Below are 22,151 nucleotides of genomic sequence, written 5' to 3'. Positions count from 1 at the left end.
AAAGCTACAAGGAATAGGACCCAAATGGAATCAAGAGAACAGAAAGGAACCGTTTGGGGATTTGTTTCAAAGATGAACGTATGTGAACTCACTGGCATGTCCAGCATCTAGAGTCCAGAGGATAACCAGACTGTGGCAGAGAGAAGATGACAATGGGTTTCCAAACCAGTAGAAATGGGCCAATTATATACTGACTATGCAAAGTGGAAACAGGTGAGCAGGTGGATGAGGTGACTAGGGCAGGTGGAAAACTCTGAGGGCATCTGGTGGTCCGGCAGGGAATGGCAACTGACGGGCTAGGGGGACGAAAAAGGGAGGAGAGGCAGAATGTTAACTTTATCTCAAATGTTTTAGTTTTAAAAAGAGATTTAAAACATTGATGTCACCAGGTTATTCCAACAATCTATAAGTCGAGTCATTGTTTTGTAGATATCATTCTCTCTCTCTCTCTGAGGTATTCCAGAGGGACACTTTAACAAGGGCTGGAAGAGGCCCAGGCCTTGGCATGTCAGACTCTGAGAGAGAGAGGCCCCTTTTCCCTTGCTCGCCCCCTCTCAGCGCTATCACTCCCTCCCTTGGTTCCCTCCGAGTCGGCACGGCGTGCCGGCAGGAAACTCGGCCAAGTGGGCTTCCTGAGCGAGCGGGAGAGGAAGTACAGTAATAAGGAATAACGGAAGGGGGTGTGAGGTTTAAAAATAACCGCCTATATAAGCCGAGGCAGGAGCCCACTCTCCGTCTCAAACTCTCTCTTCCAACACGGCTCTGCTGCGGTCAGAGGTTTGCCTCCGCTCTCTCTCTCACTCACACACACTCACACTCACACACACACTCACACTCACACACACACACACACACTCTCACACACACACACACACACACACACACACACACACTCACACACACACACACACTCACACTCACACACACACTCTCACACACACACACACACTCACACACACACACACACACACACACTCTCACACACACACTCACACTCACACTCACACTCACACTCACACACACACACACACACACACACTCACACTCACACTCACACTCACACACACACACACACTCACACTCACACACACTCACACACTCTCACACACTCTCACACACACACACACACACAATCACACACACAGAACATTGCTTTCCTGCCGTGCATAGGAAAGTGGAGAAGTCAAAGCAGGTGTTTCCAAGAAGTTTAACAAAGACATAAACTATGCGCGCCGAGGAGAGACACTTTATCCCCAAAACGGGCTGCAATCGACATGGGAAAGTCCCGTCTGTTTCCAATAAGAAGTCGGGGCAGAAACGCATTACCCCAATAAGCCTCGGAACACTGATGCTTTCCTCGGCACACCGTAAGCCGGGCTGAATTGATTGCGCGCTGATATTAGATTTGTACAGTGCTGTGTGTGCAGCATGACGTTTTTAAAGGCTTTTTAGCCAAGCTTAAAGACTCTGTGCCTTCAGCATGTTTTTAACCCCTTACACAAGACCAGATTTGCACTCAAACCAGATATTATCCAGCTGGATCCATCGCCGCAGACAGGGCATGCAAATGACTACAGACTAAGACCTGCCCACAACATGTAATGCGTTTTTCAAGAGGTCCTGGTCATTTCACATATTTCTGTGAGATCAGGCTGGAAAGCTTCTTTATATGCCCATATTATAATTTGAGAAATCAACAACAGATTTGACGTGGAGCATGACCCCGATCCCTCTGGCAAACTCCGTTTTCAGACCTCTGTATCTCTAACTGTGTACGGCCAACACGCGCTTATAACAGCTTACACAGTTTGTTCAGCCATTTGATCACAAACGGTGTCAAAGCACATATCCCGTCCATAATTGCAAGGTACAGTATGTCCCTTAGCGCCTGTTGACATCGCATTACAAAATTAGCTCATTTAGTGTGTTGGCAGACAATACAGTCAAACGTGAAAATCAGTGACGGCCAACCTCATGAGACACTGTCAATCCAGAAATATGATTTTGGTGAAGGCAAGTATGTACTTGCTTAGCTGTGTAGTAATTGTATCAGGGCTGGACTGGTTTATAATTTAAACAACTAAAAGGCTGTCATGACAAGCGCATCATCATTCTCATCCGACCGACATCTGATATCTACAAAACTAGGCCTTTAAGCTTTAACATTTAAATCAGAGCAAATTATATGATGTATACCATAAGTCCTAACTATAAACGTATTAATTGTGTGGCTGTAGGAGCAACATAACGCTAAGAGCTGTAGTTTTGATGAACTCATTTGGGTGATAGATTCTCCAAACAATGTTTCACACTAAAAATGAGAGACCTCAATTCACTACAACCTTTCAATTCAATTCAGTTTATTTTGTATAGCCCCAAATCACAAATCACGAATTACAAAATATCTGTATCTATGTGCCTACTCCGAAGTGAATGTTTTCACTTGGGAATGCGTCTCAATCTTTGTGTACAGTGAGGTCTGGACTCCTCTAAAGGGTCACGTGTTTTCAGCCATCAGCCTTCATTTTGCCATGATGTAGATCTCAGCCCAAACGATGACACAGAACCATATGAGCACATGTGAGAAAACCTCAGAGGAGAGAAACACCCAGCCAGCCGGACTCACTTCCACATGGAAATGTACACCAGCATGGTGTGACAACAGGCCAACACACACAAACACATACACAGAGAGACTCAGACCCTCAATCACAAATGCGTGCGTACATTTCCATGTCAGATCTAATACCTTCGGCATGTGAAGTACAGCTGCAGCTGCTGGCTGACGGAGCGCAAACAACAAGCGCTGCAGGTCCACTGTTTGCTGTTCATGTCTCAATTAAAGGATCACATTTCCTAAAGACAGTGTGAAAACCACTGGGAACGACGGAGTAAACAGTGCCGCCATGTGTATGAGTCCAATATCCATTGAGTTGTTGCCACGGACACCGGTGACTCCAAGCATCCGTAGGCAATTACTGAGCCATGAATGAATAAGTGTGCCTGAAGGACAGACAAGACACAAGATGGAGATGGATGTGGATGAGCCATTGCAGTGGAGGACAATATAGAGACAAGCATCCAGCTGAGAAGAGAACGCCAGAGTCACCAGAGCGCCAGAGTCACCAGTCACCAGAGTCACCGGAGTCACCAGAGCGCCAGAGTCACCAGTCACCAGAGTCACCAGAGTCACCGGAGTCACCAGAGCGCCAGAGTCACCGGAGTCACCAGAGCACCGGAGTCACCGGAGTCACCTGATTCACCAGAGTGCCAGAGTCACCGGAGTCACCAGAGCGCCAGAGTCACCGGAGTCACCGGAGTCACCAGAGCGCCAGAGTCACCGGAGTCACCGGAGCGCCAGAGTCACCGGAGTCACCAGAGCGCCAGAGTCACCGGAGTCACCGGAGCGCCAGAGTCACCGGAGTCACCAGAGTCACCGGAGTCACCTGATTCACCAGAGTCACCGGAGTCACCAGAGCGCCAGAGTCACCGGAGTCACCAGAGCGCCAGAGTCACCGGAGTCACCGGAGTCACCAGAGCGCCAGAGTCACCGGAGTCACCGGAGTCACCAGAGCACCAGAGTCACCGGAGTCACCGGACTCACCGGAGTCACCGGAGCGCCAGAGTCACCAGAGTCACCGGAGCGCCAGAGTCACCGGAGTCACCGGAGCGCCAGAGTCACCGGAGTCACCGGAGTCACCGGAGTCACCGGAGTCACCGGAGTCACACATTTTATTTTGAGTGGTATCTGCCTTGGAGATATTTTTGGTTTGGTTTGTTCAAATTTGGAGATTGGGTCTCGTCCTCTTTTCCGGTGGTCTGGTAAGTTGTTGTTTCCTAAAAGTCAAACTTTCAGTCAAGCGACACATTGTATGTGATGTCTATAGATTTTATTTGAGAAACATCTGTTTGACTTTTAAAGTTGCAAATGACATTTAAATTAAAACCGAGACCTTTCTGTAAATCACAAGGACGTCTTTCTACAGAAGGGATAACCATAACCTGTACACTGTGTATACAGAGGCTGGCTTGTTACATGCACATGCTTTGTATGTAATATGGTAACGGAATGTCACCAAATCCAATTGCCAAGCCTCCGAAAGTAATTGGCTGAGTATCAATGACGAGTCAGCCTTTAATTAGTATCTCAAATATGTGTGCAAAACAATGTCAAAGTACAGTTTGTTCTTTTCAGCTTCCCACTGGGCGATCTGCTGATTGCTGTTATAAGTGTTCGACATCTCTCTTTTCATGAGTCATTGAAGGACTTCTGAAATTGTATGCAAATAAGCACATATTGGATCAGTCAATACCTCGTCTGCTTATTTAAAAATAAAACAATAACACAATCTGATCAAAAACCACAATCACAAAAAATTTATAAATATGAAAACAGTATCCGCCCTGAATTATTACCACCTGTGTCCAAATGTGCGTGCGGTATATCTTGAATATTATTATTAGTTGCATTGCTGTTAGTATTGCCAATACCATAACTACTTTTGTTATCATTATTATTCTATTACATCCACTGTTGCTTTTGGTAACTTTTTCATCGAGCCTACTACTCAGATTGTAAAGCCCTCTGAGGCAAATTTGTAATTTGTGATATTGGGCTATACAAAATGAACTGAATTCCATCCATCCATCCATTATGACCTCTTATCCGGGGTCGGGTCGCGGTGGCAGCAGGTTCAGCAGGCCGACCCAGGCTTCCCTCTCACCCGCAACACTTTCCAGCTCATTCTGGGGGATCCCGAGGCGTTCCAAGGCCAGCCGGGAGATATAATCCCTCCAGCGTGTCCTCGGTCTTCCCCGGGGCCTCCTACCAGTTGGACGTGCCCGGAAAACCTCTAATGGGAGGCGTCCAGGAGGCATCCTGACTAGATGAACCACCTCAGCTGACTCCTTTGGACACGAAGGAGCAGCGACTCGACTCCAAGCTCCCCCCTGATGTCCGAGCTCCTTACCCTATCTCTAAGGCTGAGCCCGGCCACCCTACGGAGGAAGCTCATTTCGGCCGCTTGTATCCCAGATAAACTGAATTGAATTGAATTATTCATAATTTCTGTCATATTCATGACTGTTCATCTGGTTCATCTGGTCACATGACATCTGTTGCATCTGTCCAATCAGGGAGAGGGATCCTCCTCTGTTGCTGATGTGAGGTCAAAGGTCAGGGATGTCGTATGTGAACAGATTGTAAAGCCCTCTGAGGATAGTTTGTGATTTGGGCTATATAAAATTAATTGAATTTGATTTAATCAAGTAGTCGGGGCCCCCTAGCTGGTTGGTCCAGTCCTGGGGGAGAGAATCAGTAGGAGCGACATGAACAAACCAGGTTCCTGTTCTCACATAGACCATAAAATAAGTCAACAATTGTGAAGTACCTGCATGATGCTGTCCATATGTCTTTCTCCTCCACATTTATTTGACAGCACTAACCCCCCCCGCGCGGCTCCGGGCATGAGCCGGGAAGATGTTGACAGAAACATGTGTCACATTAAAGTATCAGCATTAGTGTTCATCAACCAGATTTCTGTGTTCTCATATGTTATTAGCAAGCTGTTTTAAAATACGACCATGTCCCCATAAACCGGTGCGTATTACGCACGGCACCTGTGGTACCCTCTTTGTGGAAAAGGCTGTGTGCTACTTGGGCTCTTTCCGTTGCTCCTTTCACAACAACGTGTTAATTGCTTATTAGTCTTTTAGAGGTGCATGGTCTAGGGGCGGTCTCGCGTGTTTCTGCCAGCTGTTGGCCAGGTTTGTCGGAGGAGGGCGGTTCTTCCCTGAGAAGGTTAAGTAGCTGCCCGCATCGGAGCAGAGAGAGCACTCCTCCTCGTCCTCCTCGTCCTCCTCGTCCTCCGCTCTGTCTCTGACTCGCAGGGAAACTCGGACTTTTATACCGAGGCTAAATTTAGGGGCTTGGCCGGTGCGCAGCGTCCTCATCCTGGACGCGCTTCCTTCCCCCTCCTCGCATTGGTCTGACTTTGGTGCTGCGAACAATCTTTATAAGAAAAGCGCTCCCTCCAGACGGCACAGCTCGCGCATGAGTGAAGAGAGCAGCAGCTCACGGACCGCAGGAGAAGCAACGCGCTCTGACGCTTCTTTTGGGGATTTATTTAAGTGCATTTTCTCAATATTTAAATTTCTTTTTCTGGAAAGAACGCATGGAAATGGCCTCGAGTGGGACCATTTTACCATCAATCTCTACATTTGCCATCCAAAAGGAGAAATGTTGGGAAGATGTAAGTTGTGCTTTTCTACATATTTACACTTGTATCTGGACACTGAACACAACGCCTCTTCTGTGGCTGCTGTCAGGCTGTCATATCAGAAAGCAATGCACACGGTGTTCGATGGCATGTAAAGCAGACGGTGGATGTGTTTTATATTCTTGGTAGTATTCAGCCCTTTCTCTCTGCACTTGTTTGGCTGTTTTTGAGCTACTTTTTTATTTATTCTCTTTACTCTCCGTTCCAGAGGTGGAAGTGTGACATGAGCGGCGCTGCGCTCAACATGGACAGCAGCTGCCTCGGCAGGAAAGACGAAGAGGACCTTGATAAGTTCTTGGATCTTGAGTTTATTCTCGCTAACACCACCGTGCCCGACAGCGCGCCGGCCGCAGGGACCGGGGCGGAGTCCTATCGGCTCCAGGAGTCCGGGGTGTCCGTTTATCACCAGCAGCCGGCCAACTACACCTCTGTCCCAGACATGAACAGCCCTCCGCCGCCCTACAACAGCCTGATGGCGGAGCTCCTTCGCTCCGACGTGGATACCAGCTTCCTCCCCGGGAGCGGTCTCAGCATCCACGGGAGATTCCAGATCAGCACCGCGCCTTTCCCGACCACTCAGGATTTGTTCCCCGAGCATCCGAACATTAAAGTGGAGCCTGCCTCCATGGACACGTACGGACCCGCCATGGGTCTGGTGCCCCAGAGCTGCGCCAAAGTCAAACACGAGGGCAGCGTCTCTTGCATGATGTCGTACGAGCAGCAGCCGCGGCTGGCCAACACCCCGCAGGCCGCGCTGGGCAGCATGACGCCGCCGCTGAGCCCGGACGACCTGATGAACTCCGAGTGCCACCAGCCCCAGATGTGCAACTCCGCCTCGCTGACGTTCCCGCAGAGCTTCCACCACGCGCACCACCGCTGCGCGTCCGGGGGATTCCCTCACGCGCACACGGGGATGCAGATGCCGTTCCCCGTGGCGACGCACCACCACCACCACCACCAGTTCCCCGGCATGTTCGGGGAGGACGCCGCCATGGGCATGCAGCAGCAGCAGCCGGCGGCCGGTCAGCGGGTCCTGCTCACCCCGCCGTCCTCCCCGCTGGATGTGATGGACGCCAAGCCGAAGAGGGGTCGCCGGTCCTGGCCGAGGAAACGGACGGCGACGCACACTTGCACTTTCGCCGGCTGTGGCAAGACCTACACCAAGAGCTCCCACCTGAAGGCGCATCACAGGACACACACAGGTACGATTATTGTTTTTAATTGCAATGTGTACAGATCTTCTGTTCGTTTTATTGACAACATTTGATAACAAAGCTGTATTGCACGCGCACACGCAAACTAGACTGTGACGTTGTTGTCCACAGGAGAGAAACCCTACCACTGCAGCTGGGAGGGCTGCGGCTGGAAGTTCGCCCGTTCTGACGAGCTGACGCGTCACTTCCGGAAACACACCGGACACCGGCCGTTCCAGTGTCACCTGTGTGAGCGGGCCTTCTCACGCTCCGACCACCTCGCCCTGCACATGAAGAGGCACATGTGAGGAAAGACAAGGACTCCTGTGCACCTGGACCCGGTTCAAGGAGCTCCAACCCTCCTACGTGCTGAGTGAGACCACCACACAGCATGAAGACCACCCCTCGAACCCATTGACATTATATCTTTTTTTGTGAAAAGATTTATTTAAATGTTATTGTTTTGAGAGAAACCACAAATCAAGGAAGAAAAACAGCCAAATGCGACAGAAACAGAAGAATTCTGTTTGAATCTTTTTTAAACTATGTAGCTGGTACTACTTGTTTACTTTTTGTATGGAATTCTGTTTATACAGACGACAAATTAAAGGAGCAATCCACTGAACATGTCAGGCACATGCCACTGAAGCAACTGGAAGCAGACAACCCTCTTTGAAGAACATTGATTTTTCTTTTTGACTTTCACCTATAGTGCCTTTTATAACACGTTATTACACATCCTTACGAGTGCCAAACCCTCCACTGGCAAAGAAGACAATCAAAGTCTGATTCTGTGTGTTATATCCTGAGTGTGTGTGAGTGTGAGCGCATGTGAGATGAGCTCTGAGACAATGTTTTATTCTGAAACTGCCGTTCATTCTGTCCTGTTCCCCTGAAGGCTTGAATGGGATGTGAGTCTGTAGGAAGGTTCACAGAAGTGCACCGCCATCTGATTGACAAAGGGCTCCTCAGTCTTTAGCAACAACAACAAAATAACCCCAAAAGACTTGTTTGTTTGTGTCTTGAAGAAATGTACTGCCTTGTAAATTGAATCTTTTTTCTAATATAATGTAAATAGTTTATTTTAATGTACATATTAAACTAAATGAACATGATGTCTGAGTCCTGAGTGTGATTGTCTGAAGATAATATTTTTAAAACGTGCTTTTGATGGAATGCAGCTTTCCCAGGTTCCCGACCTGGAGGCCTGGAACACATGGGGGGGCGTCTAAGGCCCCTCCATGTAATGGTGTGAGCCTATGGGAGCCGTCTAAAGCCATCCGAACGAGACTGACAGCTCTCAAAATGAGTCAAGTACCACATTTTGTGACCGTAGTTTAGATCTGAGACTGGAAATGACCTCACGTCCTGGCTGGAACAGGAAGTTCACGGTGCTCATTTAGAGACACGTGAGGAACATCGTCATATTTCAGTTGGTCGCGGTGAAAGGTTTCGTCTGAGAAGAGATTTGGAGGTCGCATTTGAATCTGTAGGTCGTAAGCATCGTGCTACTGGGAGGAAAATTCATAATTTGGGAGCAGTCTCAAATCGACTTTCAAGTCATTTTTAGTCATTCTTGTGGTTATGTTTATCTTGGCTGGTTGAATTGTGTTAAGCATGTAAAATTGGCTTCAATGCGTTTGCTGTTTAATTTGCTATGTGGCATTATTATTTCCGTTATTGATTCATGAACACATGAACACATGATATGAGGACCAATCCCGTGGAAGGTTTTACAGGCCTACGGAAGTACAATTATGAAGAAAAATACTCATCTTTGTTTAGCAAGAAATATATATATATATTTTTCGGCCTGCCTCAGAAGTTCAGGGAATTTAATTCAAAATTCGAAATATACCAAAACCAAAATTGAATGGTGTGTATATTAAATGATGGATTAATCCCAAAGGTGACGGTGGGGAGGGTCAGCTGCAGGTAAGATGACTGTAGTGGCCATTTGTCCAACAAATCAAAAACAAACATAAATCAAATTGCCACTGACACACCGTGGGTTTGTGGTTTACGCAGCCAAAAGAATGCATTGTCCATTCAGGATTCTGTTTTTCTGATCATTTATTGAACTAAACAAAACAAACAAACAAACAAAAGAACAAAGGAACTCCTAACGCTGCCTCTCCTGCGCTGGTAAAAAAACCATAGGCCTACCCAGGTGCATGCTGGTCCTGTACCTGCCTACTCCTACATATAACCACAGGTGCCCACAGTGTTACCCAATTAACGAACAAATGAACAACCAAAAGACTAAATATATCTAGACAACAATAAAGAATTAAACTAAACTAAAAACTATCACAAGAAAAAAGCTATTCTAATATATCAAAACATCTAACCTAAATAAGCAAACAATGAGTGGGCGGGGCTAAAGGAAGAGAGAAGACCCGACTGGGACAAGCGTCATAAGGATGAAGATGTTATCGCCGTCACAAGCAGAGGAGGATTTTGTATCTCGTCTTTATTCGAACAGTCACAGTTTAAGAGATTGTCTTGTCTGCTCAGCAATCTATTATAAACTATATTATATTCCAAAGACATACTGATCCCTGTAAGTGGGGTGTTTGCTGTTTTTAATCTCCTTAAGCAAATGTTTGGATGACAAAGATAAAGTCATGGCTGCAGGTTGCATAACTGTTGTTACATCAGGGGAGCCACAATATGGAAATAATTGATATGAAAATGACGTCCAGCGGGGCATGACAGCAAAAGTCCGGTAGGCCGGAAACGAGCCGCTTTAAATCATAGTAAAAATTAGGAAAGGGTTCTAATAAACTGGTCAGTTTTAACAGTGAATTTGACCTTTTTTAAGTAGCAGCTGGTGAGCCGAGGAGTTCATTTGTGTTGACTAACAAACACTAAGATGAAACCCCCACCTCACCGTTTCACACGGCCAGCCGTCGGAGGCCCTGTGTATGTGTTGGGCTTGGGAAAGACCTCACACCTTAGAGCCATCTCCAGGGTGTGACACCCCCCCCCCCCCCCCCCTACTGTCATTTACTGAAGTGAAAATCAAGCATTTTCATTTCACTTTTCCAGCTGGGGGTACAAGGTGTGGGGGGTCAGATGGTGGGCAGTGTAAAGACTCCTGTGCACTCTGGTCTGGCGGTCTGGCCTGTTGTCTGTCAAAGCCTTAAACTCAACCACAACTATTCTGAAGATACAAAATATGTCAGGTTGAATTTGGAGGGTTGTGTATTAAATTATGCACGAGGCATCCAGAACAGGAACGCTGCCTTTAATCAGAAGTATTGGAACACGCTGTGACGGCTGGCGTCAGGAGGTCGTCACAGTGTCAGCTGGAGGGCTGAGAGTTGTGGCCTTACTAGAACACATTATGTACTCACTGGAACACACTGGGAACGTCGACTTGCCGTGTCGGTGGGTGCCGGATTTGACGTTGCATTGATTTGAGATGAAAACCTGTGAATCGAGGCAGTGCCGAGCTTCAATATCAACAAAGCATTTCAGAGATGGAGAGACACTAACGTTTGCTTAGCCTCAGCAGACAGCTGATGACACTGGTGATGATCAGAACCAGGTTGTCACTCCTCTGCCGATGGCATAGTGCTTCACGACGCTGGGACGGGATGAATATGTGTGGATGAAGCGTTAGCTTAAGTTCAACTTAACTTAAATCCACCATGCCTTTTATACTAGCGGGTCCCATTGGTTGATGTAAACTGAATAGCCGTTACAAAAAACATGTCAATAAAACAAGCTTGTCAGCATTAACTACATTCTCTGTCCACAAAACACGTTATCATGGTTACTAACGGAAAAGAGGTCAAACATGCAATGAAATCATGATGTACATTTTAAAAGACTTTGTTCATCGCAATCCCACAAAACACAAGTTCTCATTAACCTCCAATTGTATCTCAGCGTGTCGGTAGTTCATGTTAACAGGTCCAGGTTGAGACATCTGCCTCCAGTCCCATGCATTATAAAGTTAGTAGAATTTCTCCAACCCCCCCCCCCCCCCCCCCCCCCCCCGTTTCCTCACTTGACTGAAACTCAAAAACCACCTCGAGTCTATAAACCTGAGGCATAAAACTCAACCATGTGACATTCTTGAAGCTTTCGTCCCACCTCGCTATCCAAAGCTAATGTTCAGTTGCCAAGAGGCTGCAAAAGAGCTCACGAGATCAGAACAGAGCATTTGAAGAGCGTCATATTCTTCCCTCACTACATAACCCACTCATCAAAGCGTGAAGACGAAACCTACACCAGAGATGTGGAGATAACCAGTGTGTTCCTGTCGCTGGGGTCAACAGGCCACTGAGGATTGCAATAAAAAAATGTTTTTTGGTGAAATTCAGTGAATTGGGGAACTTTATCAGCTGTTGGTATCTTATCTGAATGGATTCCCAGAGCCACGAGTGTGTTGTGGGAATGTTATTTATGGGAAGAGGATGCCATCTACTGGGACAACAGCACCTCTGTGAGCAGCAGGACACACCTGCTTGAATCCCAGCCTCCTCATAACTCTGCTGTTTAGGATTTCATCTACTCATGAGGCTGAAATGGGGGAGAGAGGAGCTTCTGTCCCACCTAAACTAGTTCATTAAGCACCAGGGACATGGACCTTAAAGAGGTTTCTTTGTTTGCAAAAAAGTATTTCTTAAATGTTGGCAGTATTATTGAGTATTATTTCAATATGCAAAAAAAAAAAATATATATACATATACATATATATATTGCCCTCGATGGACTGGCGGCCTGTCCAGGGTGTCCCCTGCCTTCGCCCTATGTCAGCTGGGATAGGCTCCAGCGCCCCCGCGACCCTAATGAGGATAAGCGGTATTGAAAATGGATGGATTGACGAGGACCCTGTTGACGAGGACCCTGTTGACGAGGACCCTGTTGACGAGGACCCTGTTGACGAGGACACTGTTGACGAGGACCCTGTTGACGAAGACCCTGTTGACGAGGACACTGTTGACGAGGACCCTGTTGACGAGGACCCTCTTGACGAGGACCCTGTTGACGAGGACACTGTTGACGAGGACCCTGTTGACGAAGACCCTGTTGACGAGGACACTGTTGACGAGGACCCTGTTGACGAGGACCCTGTTGACGAGGACCCTGTTGACGAGGACACTGTTGACGAGGACCCTGTTGACGAGGACACTGTTGACGAGGACACTGTTGACGAGGACCCTGTTGACGAGGACACTGTTGACGAGGACACTGTTGACGAGGACCCTGTTGACGAGGACACTGTTGACGAGGACCCTGTTGACGAGGACCCTGTTGACGAGGACACTGTTGATGAGGAGCCGATTGGCAGAAGGGGTGTGAGGTTAGACCATGTCCTGGATGTGAGGTTAGACCATGTCCTGGATGTAGACCGGACCCGATCTGTTCGCAGCACGGTACGCAAGTACCAATGTTTTGAAGCGGATGCGGGCGGCCACCGGTAACCAGTGAAGGTCGTGAAGGAGCGGAGGATTGTGGGTAAATTTCGGGAGGTTGAAGACCAGTCGAGCAGCTGCATTCTGGATGAGCTGTAGAGGTCGAATGGCATTAGCAGGTAGACCTGAAGGAGGGAGTTGCAATAGTCTAGCCGTGAGATGATCAGAGCCTGGACCAGAACCTGGACCAGAACCTGTGCAGCCTTCTGAGTCAGAAGAGGTCGTATTCTCCTGATGTTGTACAGCATGTACCTACAGGAGCGTGTTGTTGTGGTAATGTTGGCAGTCAAGGAGAGTTGACTGACAGGTGTCACACCGAGGTTCCTGGCAGTCGGGGGCTAACACTGAGTTGTTGAAGTTAATAGTCAGGTCGTGGGTGGGAGAGCCTTTTCCTGGAAGGAGGAGAAGTTCAGTCTTGTCCGGGTTAATTTTCAGGTGGTGAGCGGACATCCACTGAGAGATGTCAGTCAGACATCCACTGAGAGATGTCGGTCAGACATCCACTGAGAGATGTCAGTCAGACATCCACTGAGAGATGTCAGTCAGACATCCACTGAGAGATGTCAGTCAGACATCCACTGAGAGATGTCAGATAGACATCCACTGAGAGATGTTGGTCAGACATCCACTGTGAGATGTCAGTCAGACATCCACTGAGAGATGTCAGTCAGACATCCACTGAGAGATGTCAGTCAGACATCCACTGAGAGATGTCAGTCAGACATCCACTGAGAGATGTCAGTCAGACATCCTCTGAGAGATGTCAGTCAGACAGGCAGAGATTCATGCTGCTACCTGTGTTTCGGATTGGGGAAACGAGAGGATCAGTTGGGTGTCGTCAGCATAGCTGTGGTAGGTGAAGCCATGCGAGAGAATGACAGAGAAAGAGAGTTGGTGTACAGAGAGAAGAGAAGAGGACCAAGGACTGAGCCCTGAGGGACCCCAGTAGTCAGAAGACAAGGCTCAGACACAGATCCTCTCCAGGTTACCCGGTAAGAGCGGTCGGTGAGGTAGGATGAGAAGAGTGAGAGCAGAGCCTGAGATACCAGGTCCTGGAGGGAGGACATGAGGATCTGGTGGTTCACTGTGTCAAAGGCAGCGGAAAGGTCTAGAAGGATAAGGACAGAGGAGAGAGAGGCTGCTCTAGCAGTGTGAAGCTGCTCAGAGACAGCAAGGAGGGCAGTCTCTGTTGAGTGGCCTGTCTTGAATCCAGACTGGTGGGGGTCTAGAAGGTTGTTACTGTGGAGATGAGAGATGGAGAGGAATGTGAGTATTAATATGACTTGGAGGAGTTGATTCATTTAGGCTGACATATTCTTCATGGCTCAGCCAGGTTTCAGTAAGACACAATAAATCAATGTGATTGTCTGATATTAAATCATTTACTAATACAGCTTTAGATGACAGAGATCTAATATTTAGGAGTCCACATTTAATTATCCTGTTTTGTTGCACTGTTGCAGTAGTGATGTTAACCTGTATGAGGTTATTTTGTATGACTCCTCTTCTGGTTACAGTCGGGAGTCACTACCGCCGGCGTGTATTATAATCTTAATGTAACTACGCTCATCTTTAGCCAGCAGTTTTAAACAAGATTCAATGTCGCCCGCTCTGGCCCCCGGGATGCATATGACTTTGGTCCCTGGCTTCCCCATCTTCACGTTTCTGACTATGGAGCTACCTATAACCAGAGTGGGTTTCTCAGCGGGTGCGTCGCTGAGTGGGGAAAACTGGTTCGAAACGTGAAGAGGTTGGTGGTGCTCAGTGGGCTTCTGTTTAGACTTAAAACCCCTTGGAACAGTCACCCAGCCATCCGGCTGCTCGGGGGCTGCCGGGGGACAGCTAACAGAGGCTAATGCTAAAGGCTCCGCCCCGGCTATGGGGGGGGGGGCTAACTAGCGTAACTGTCTGAGCTTCGATGGTGCGGAGCCGTGCATCTAACCCACTTAGAACTGCCTCCAACCAGCAAATGAACTACACTTGTTGCATGTACCGTTATCATTAAGAGAGGCAGAGGAATAGCTCTACATGAGACACTCTGAGCAAGAGGGAGAAAGAGGGGGAGAGGAAGACATCGCAAGCTGCTAAGCTGGCAACCGGAAGTGATGCAATACTTATGTACAGCCGGAGAGGCATCAAGAAGACACGTCCTCTTCTTCATCCTTTGAGGTGACGCCATGCATTGCTTTAAAAGTTTATGGTTTTCAATTTGTATGTCTAAAAAACAGCTGTACAGAAATGTCCTATTGATTGACATAAATGAGTTGAGAACACAAGGAAAGATGAATTCCACCACACACGTCTGTCAGTATATCCATCCTCCTCTCACAAGGTCCCTCCCGCCAAGCCGATCACATCCTCCCAACTGCTTTCAATCAGCTCAAGTCCGGACACGTTTCCTTCTGGTGTGTGTGTGTGTGTGTGTGTGTGTGTGTGTCTTCGAGTGAATACAGCTCACTTGACAAACTGGTTTCTCTGTATTTAAATTGCTAACAGATCTCTCTCTCTGGCTCATCCTGACACACATGACACAGACTGAACTAAACGGCTCAGCAGCTGGCATTACTTTCAGCCGTGTGTGTGTGTGTGGGTGTTTGTGCGTGTGTGTGTGTGTGTGTGTGTTTGTGCGTGTGTGTGCGTGTGTATGTTCGTTCATGGTCCTCGGGCAGTAAGGGATATCCCACTCCTTCCAGGAATTCCCCTTTTTCACAAAGTAATTGCATTTCAAGTTGAAAATAATGGAGCAAGAAATTGTATCAGTGCTGATGAGGCTGAACAGTGGCTCACTGGTCAGGAGTTACACAACTAGTGGGGAAAAATAACATTTATCCTCCAATTCTCTCTGACCCACATTCCCAGTTAAAAAGCCGATAGGCTTTTCATTTCCTCCTCTCTATTACCATAGAGTAAACACAAACCTAGCGAGGAATTTCCTGTTATTCCATACGGAGACAGTTATTATTCGCTAACATAGCAGATTGCTTGGGTTTCAGCTAACATGTCCACGGCATTCATTTCACACTACTAAGCTATATCCTCGGAAACGTTCTGGGAGAGATTGAGTCGTCACTGCTGTTACGGTGAAGCCCTTTGCCAAAGTACACATTAATAATATGTTATGTTGCTAAATTAAACCAGACGAGTTAAGAAATAAAAAAAACATCAGTAATGAAAGCATGCGTGAAGCAAACACATGCTTTTGAAGCATTTTTCAGAATAGTCCTTTATCACAGAAAACAGTCACTTTTTAACTAACTGTAATTCAGTCGTCGTTCATTTGATTAGTGAGACCTGCACACGTCCTACTGCGACCGCATATAAGGAAGAGGGTGTAGTCATCGGGACATCATCCCCCATCAGTTTGTGGACTGCTATTTTGAAGCCTCCAGTTCAGCATTTCGGTTGGTCGCCATCTTATTAATATTTCTTTTTTAACAAGAAGTGACACAAAAGAGTGGTTAAAGTTGTATGAAGAAAACAGACAACTCCCAGCCCCGGAGCGACCTGTCAATCACAAGGTAGCCCCGCCCAAAAGCACACCCTGCTTTATGGTCTCTTTGACTCCAAAATTGACCACAAATTTACTAAATGCTGTAATGAAGAATACTTGCAACTAGAGGTTGAGACCCCTGCTGGCCACTAGAAAGAATGCAGGTGTAATGCAACAAATCAAGCGGTAGTCAATTCTCATTTAACTGAAATGTTTTATTCTAGTAAACAGCACAGACCGTGTAGAGGATCACCATCGTCTCAACTATTAGTGGAACTGGAAGCAATCCTCCCAATGGTTCCTCATCGAGTTGACTTCTTTTTATAGGACAAATATAACAGACATGATACTATACAGACTGTATACACATCGTATGCTCAGCTCAGAGGGGTTCGCCTACATGGGAGGAAGGGCAGTTCAAGGCAGAACAAAAATTAATATAGTGAATGGAAAATGAGTCTCCTCAAAATCAGTGTGACCGACTTCAAAGGAGTTTTGACCCAAATTAAATATCCAACATTCAGAGAAGAAATACAATTAGTATTAAAACTGAATAATATTTAAGTTGTACATTTTTACATTTCTTTAGCGTCATCCGATAAATACCTCCTCAACATTGCTGAGAATTAAAACATATTGAGTAAGGACAATTGCCTGAAATAGATAAAAACGTTTGAACTGAAAGGCTTGTAGATTGCAATCAAAGCAGGAACTTCCTCCCCAAGGTGGGTGCAGAGGAGTGGGCGGTGGATGGTGCATAAATAACCATATTAAATATCCCAAATCAGACTGGTTTCACAAGATACACAAAACAACAATAAAAAGTAAACATCATCTATTGCACAATGAAGGTATCAGACGCCAGTATAAATGGTGGTACTGGTCGGAACGGGCCAGTCTAAGCAGTACACTAGACGGGCTGAGGTCAGAGGTCAGGACAGAAACACATGAAGAACAGACAGAGTCACAGCTGGCGTAGGCCGGGTGTCAAGTATTAATACATGTTGGTACCAACTGAAATGTGCAAGTGTGGAGAAAAAGTAGCATGAGCAGGCATCAAATATCTGGTCAGAATTGTAATACTTAGTACTCTTTGATCTTCTTTTTTTTTTTAAAAGTACGCAATTCTATTTAACCAATTTTAGACGAATTTACATTTGTATATACATTTAACATTTCAGAGCTTCGTCTTTTGTCTCGACTATTGTTTTGGTGTTTATACCGAGACTCGGGTGTCTCATCGCCACTAGAATCAAAAAGGTCCAAATGACATCCGGTCCTAGTTCAGGGAGTGTTGAGCATTCTTGAACATTGGAAACAGTAGTTTGGCAACATTGAACAAATATATATATTCCTGAGCTTTTAAATGTGAGATGTGGTTGAAAGCTCCAGAAAAGCCAGTAAGTCTTGAATTAATGGTTGTTTTTTTAATCAATGTTTTCTAATCAAGTCCGAGAGGTGGGCAGCATTTGGCACCTTCACGTGAAGACCGACACATTTTCTGTTTCCTGGACGTTGCCATTTATACCGTGTGAAAATATCACAAACGTGGCCTGTTGATGCATATCGTCACAGTGGAGACAGAATTGCCCTAAAGCTCCTCCCAGACCGGGTACCACGGCATCCTGTGACACTGATCTTTTCTACATGATGGTTTCTGTTGCTGTTGACAAAAAGGGGTTCGCGTCCAAAAAATGCATCTGCGCATTCGTCTGTGACCGAAAGACCAAAGAGACCAAATAATTAAGGAAATATGATTGAAGATTAGTCTTCTTTTTTTGTTTTTCGGGCACGGTGCATGTCACACTGTTGTGAACAAGTTCAGACGACTGAAAATCACGTTGTTATCGATGGCTAATCAATATCTAACTAAGGGTTAACGACCAGGCTACAAGCTAGCTTGTTAGCAGCCAGCGCATGTTACAGTAACTGACACATTTTCTACATTACAGCGCCCAGTTGTTTTAGGATATAAATGCCTTTAAAAAAAGAAATCCGTATTTTGGCTACACGTACCATGAACTAAAATACCTCGTTAGCAAGACATTCCTAATCAAAAGACATGGGTAGTAGCTGACAACAAGCTAGCCTGTTAGCTTGTTGTCAGCTAACAGCACCATTTGGTTCCAATGATGAATGAAAACAAGCATACGTTAAAATATGAGAACATTTTCACTAGTGTGACAGCAACAAGGTCAAGCTATGGCTCAGAGGTAGAAGGATCTCTTCAGAAGGTGTTGTGTACAGCTTAGAGAAGCTCACTATCCAGGGACACAGCAAAGGAAACATTCATGATATGTAAACAGGACACACAAAAAAAACCAGAGGCCATTCACATTACTATCTGGCAGAATCGGTGGCTGGACTAATATTAACTTGAGCATTTCTGTCCAATTTGGGTGAATTCACATTTTTACCCTAATACATAACACATGTATAAATATCTCAGGGGAGTAAAAACAGCTGTTGGATATTTCATCATGCTATTGGCCGTCCATCATCTTGTTCAATGTGATGACTGGAGAGGCAAATGTAACACAAGTTAACACAAGTTCAGTGTACCAGTCAGTGCAAAGCCTTCAGCACCAAGACTAAATTCCAATGTGTTTGTTCCAACTGTCGGATTAAAAGTTTGTCCTGGAGATCCATTGAAAATACGAGATGTCCAACGCATGACCTGGAACCCCGACCCGACCAGGACCGTGCCCTGAAGACCATCACATGCCTTGTAACACAGTCCTGGATGGGTATCTGACAGAACAACTGAGACACGTTGGTCAACTAGGCATTCATAAAGTTGGGAAGAATGTTGAAATGATGAACTCCCCATACCGTCAGGCAATTAATTCAGAAACATTTAAAAGGAACCGCGTGTAGAATTTAGCGGCATCCGCTAGCTTAAAATTAGCTGTTTTTGTATCTACTTCTTGGAGATGTTTCTACGTTACATGCTTGGCAAACAGAATACGTTTCAGTTGGTTGGCAACCACACCGCTAGATGCTGCCAGATCCTACACACTGCACATTTAAGGCAAAATTAAAAAATTTTAAAAATGGAAAGAAGATAAGTAATTTGAAGTCAATTCAAACTATAAAATCATCATTCTGAGGATACGGCAGGAATCTACTCAGAAGCAGAACACTCAGTGCTGCCACCAGTGGCTGGAAGCTATATTTAAATAAGATAAGACAAGTGACTAAAACAGTAGTACATGTGTCCACCAGGGGCAGCACTGAGCACACTGTTAAGATTTGACCAAATGATGATACCTTTAGAAGTCGTTAAGGGGCGTCCATATTTCCAAATTCTTCCATTCCTCTGAATAATAATAATAATAATAATATAATAAATGTCCGGGCTCCATCAGAAGACATCCAGCACTGAATTACGACGATCCCCAGACCAAAGTACTGCTCATGGTTACAACTAGTCTTAACAACGGACACCAACAATCTCAACAAACGTTAGTCTCAACAACGTCCTTATTTAAAAAAAATGAAAAATGAAAAACTTCATCTGTCATCCCTTAAAGTAAACGTTTAGGAAACGTAAGTGCCCTCAGTAGAATCCGCCTGAAGCAGATGATTGGTCAGGGACACACAGCGACATATAGAAATATGAACCACTATGTGATATTTGAAACTGCAACAGAGTGAGACATAAAGTCTTCAGTGACTTCGCTCAGCAGAATTAGTTCTACTTTAAAGACGACGTCCCAGTCACCCCGGATCTCACTGGTCTGTGGAGCACTGGAGTGACAAACAGCAATATGAATTTGGATGTTCTTTAAAAAAAAGAATAACACATCGAAATAATAAACCAGCTTAAAAATCCTCAATCTCTAAAAAGATTCAAACATAGAATGTGTTGAATATGGTCACAGCATTGGGATCGAAAGTACAGCATAGTTCTCTCTGTTAATATAATATATACATTTGATAGAGGGGGAGGGGAGTACTGCAGCGCCGTCACTCCACACACTAGTCTCACACTACGGACACACAAAATACACCTGTTCACTTTGTTCCTGTCACTCAAAAGAAAATGTTGACATTTGAAGCTGTTATCTTCATTTGTCAGGGATTTGTCACATTATAGGGAAACAGTGTAGTGGATCTTTATCTTTTTTCTCTGTGTGAGAGAAAGTGTTCTCTTTTTTCACACAGGAGTCACTGAGGAGGGAGTCTCTCCTGAAAGACTCCCTTTCTCTCTCTCTGGGGGCCAGATTAACCCACTAGGGTCGACCTGAAGCGCTTATTCTTCCAAGACGATATTTTCCGTCAATTTGTGTGTCAACGAGAGGGTCATGCTCATTAAAAATGTATGACGGGACAGCATCTCTGGCGACGCACTCAGCTTTGTGTGTACTGGTAGTTCTGTTAGCCAAACACACCGTCCAAAACAAACAGAGAGGTGGGCACACTCACTTGACACAGCCAATCTCATTATGTCTGATGGGAGATAACAGCAAATAGAGGCCTTAAAGGGACTCGGTCAGTTTTTCTCAGCCTGTAAAAAGAAGCTGTATAATGTCTTCTGTTGCTCTCCAGCACATCACCTCATTCATGGTGCATGCAGTGCTGCGAGGCCCTCGTCATATCAGTTCATATTGGTAGGTACATAGCATATGGCCTTACAAATGTGCGATTGAGTAATTGACCATAGTCTAAGCGCCACATCGGTCGACAATCCAATCCAAAATCTGGATTTGATAATCTAGTAATATTAGACCCGGTGTGGTATCAGATTAAAAGAAAAAGCGACATTTGTAGAAATATGCTTCAACTCAACCAGCATCACAGATCATAATCAAAAGCCTATCTTAGCACAGAGGGGAACGTTTCTCCACGGGCTTTCACTTCTCAACTCTGTCTTAGTAACAGTTCCTGAGGGAAAGAGGTGAACAAAGAGAGTGAGGAGGGTCAAATCCAGTCTGCTCTCTAGAAACAAACACTTATGTATCACCGCATATCTGTTTGCGTTTCCATGCCAGCAACACAACTCAACACTAAACGCAGACGTGGTTCATACCATCAGCAGCTCAATGATAAAACCACGTTGCTCCTATATATCAGGAAGAAACCAAGGAAACACCCCAGCAGTCTAAATTGTAGTGTTATTTTCCATATCCCCACATTGTGAGAGGAGCTGGAGGAAAAACAATATGAACAGATCCGTCTCATCCCTGTTCAGCCACTTTAGTGCATTGTTTCCATCAGGACCCCCTTCCTCCTTCATGTCAGAAGAGCGTTACTTTATTTAAATGCAGGGTCAGTGGCTCGACTCGCCTGGAAGTTCTTACTGTTCATCGAGTCATGGCGGGTGAAACAGTGGAGGTGCAGGTCCTGTGTGGACCATAGTTTGTATGAACACTCGGTAGAGTTAGTCCAGTGTGTTGCTTCCTGTCTGCATGTTTAGATGTCAGTCATGTTAGCTTGTGTGTGTGCGCGAGTATGTGTGTGTGTGCGGTCGGGGTTCCAGGTCATGCGTTGGACATCTCTGCCTTGCTGAGGGCGATGGCCAGCTCCAGGTCTTCCTGCTCCTGCTGCCTGAGCCTCTTGAGTCGCTCGCGTTCGGCTCGCTCGCTCTCTCGCTTCGCCCACTCCAGCTGCTGAGCCTCGTTCCCAAGCTACAGAGAGAGAGAGAGAAATAGGACTGTTAAATAAATGTCTGATATTTATTCACATAAGAAGTGGTGTAACGGACCAGTCGCTCAGTGATCCGTACGGATCCCCTTGCCCCTCTCACGGTTCGGTACGC

At 46.0% G+C, this 22,151-nt stretch overlaps 2 protein-coding genes across 2 annotated transcripts in view; one reads left to right on the top strand and one right to left on the bottom strand.

Annotated features, from left to right (window-relative positions):
• Positions 1–5,806: 5,806 nt before the first annotated feature.
• LOC117730126 (Krueppel-like factor 2) lies at positions 5,807–8,586 on the top strand. Its single transcript, XM_034531670.1, has 3 exons — positions 5,807–6,251; positions 6,487–7,480; positions 7,604–8,586. The coding sequence occupies exons 1-3, from the start codon at positions 6,174–6,176 to the stop codon at positions 7,777–7,779; spliced, it is 1,248 nt and encodes a 415-aa protein (XP_034387561.1). The 5' UTR covers positions 5,807–6,173; the 3' UTR covers positions 7,780–8,586.
• Positions 8,587–17,492: 8,906 nt separating this feature from the next.
• LOC117729319 (epidermal growth factor receptor substrate 15-like 1) overlaps positions 17,493–22,151 on the bottom strand; it is a 49,231-nt gene continuing 44,572 nt past the window's right edge. The window contains exon 22 of the mRNA XM_034530292.1: positions 17,493–22,020. Coding sequence (XP_034386183.1) covers positions 21,806–22,020 — 215 coding nt within the window. The 3' untranslated portion in view covers positions 17,493–21,805. The remainder of the gene's footprint in view (positions 22,021–22,151) is intronic.

This window comes from Cyclopterus lumpus, chromosome 4 (assembly GCF_009769545.1).
Source record: "Cyclopterus lumpus isolate fCycLum1 chromosome 4, fCycLum1.pri, whole genome shotgun sequence".
In the NCBI taxonomy this organism is placed as follows: domain Eukaryota; kingdom Metazoa; phylum Chordata; class Actinopteri; order Perciformes; family Cyclopteridae; genus Cyclopterus; species Cyclopterus lumpus.
This window is presented reverse-complemented; position numbering and strand designations above follow the sequence as displayed.

Bases quoted from the DNA above. Each gene is read 5' to 3' on its own strand.
- LOC117730126 (XM_034531670.1), top strand. From the start codon at position 6,174: ATGGAAATGGCCTCGAGTGGGACCATTTTACCATCAATCTCTACATTT. The intron at 6,252-6,486 runs GTAAGTTGTGCT...TCTCCGTTCCAG, and splicing joins AGGAGAAATGTTGGGAAGAT to AGGTGGAAGTGTGACATGAG. The intron at 7,481-7,603 runs GTACGATTATTG...TGTTGTCCACAG, and splicing joins GCATCACAGGACACACACAG to GAGAGAAACCCTACCACTGC.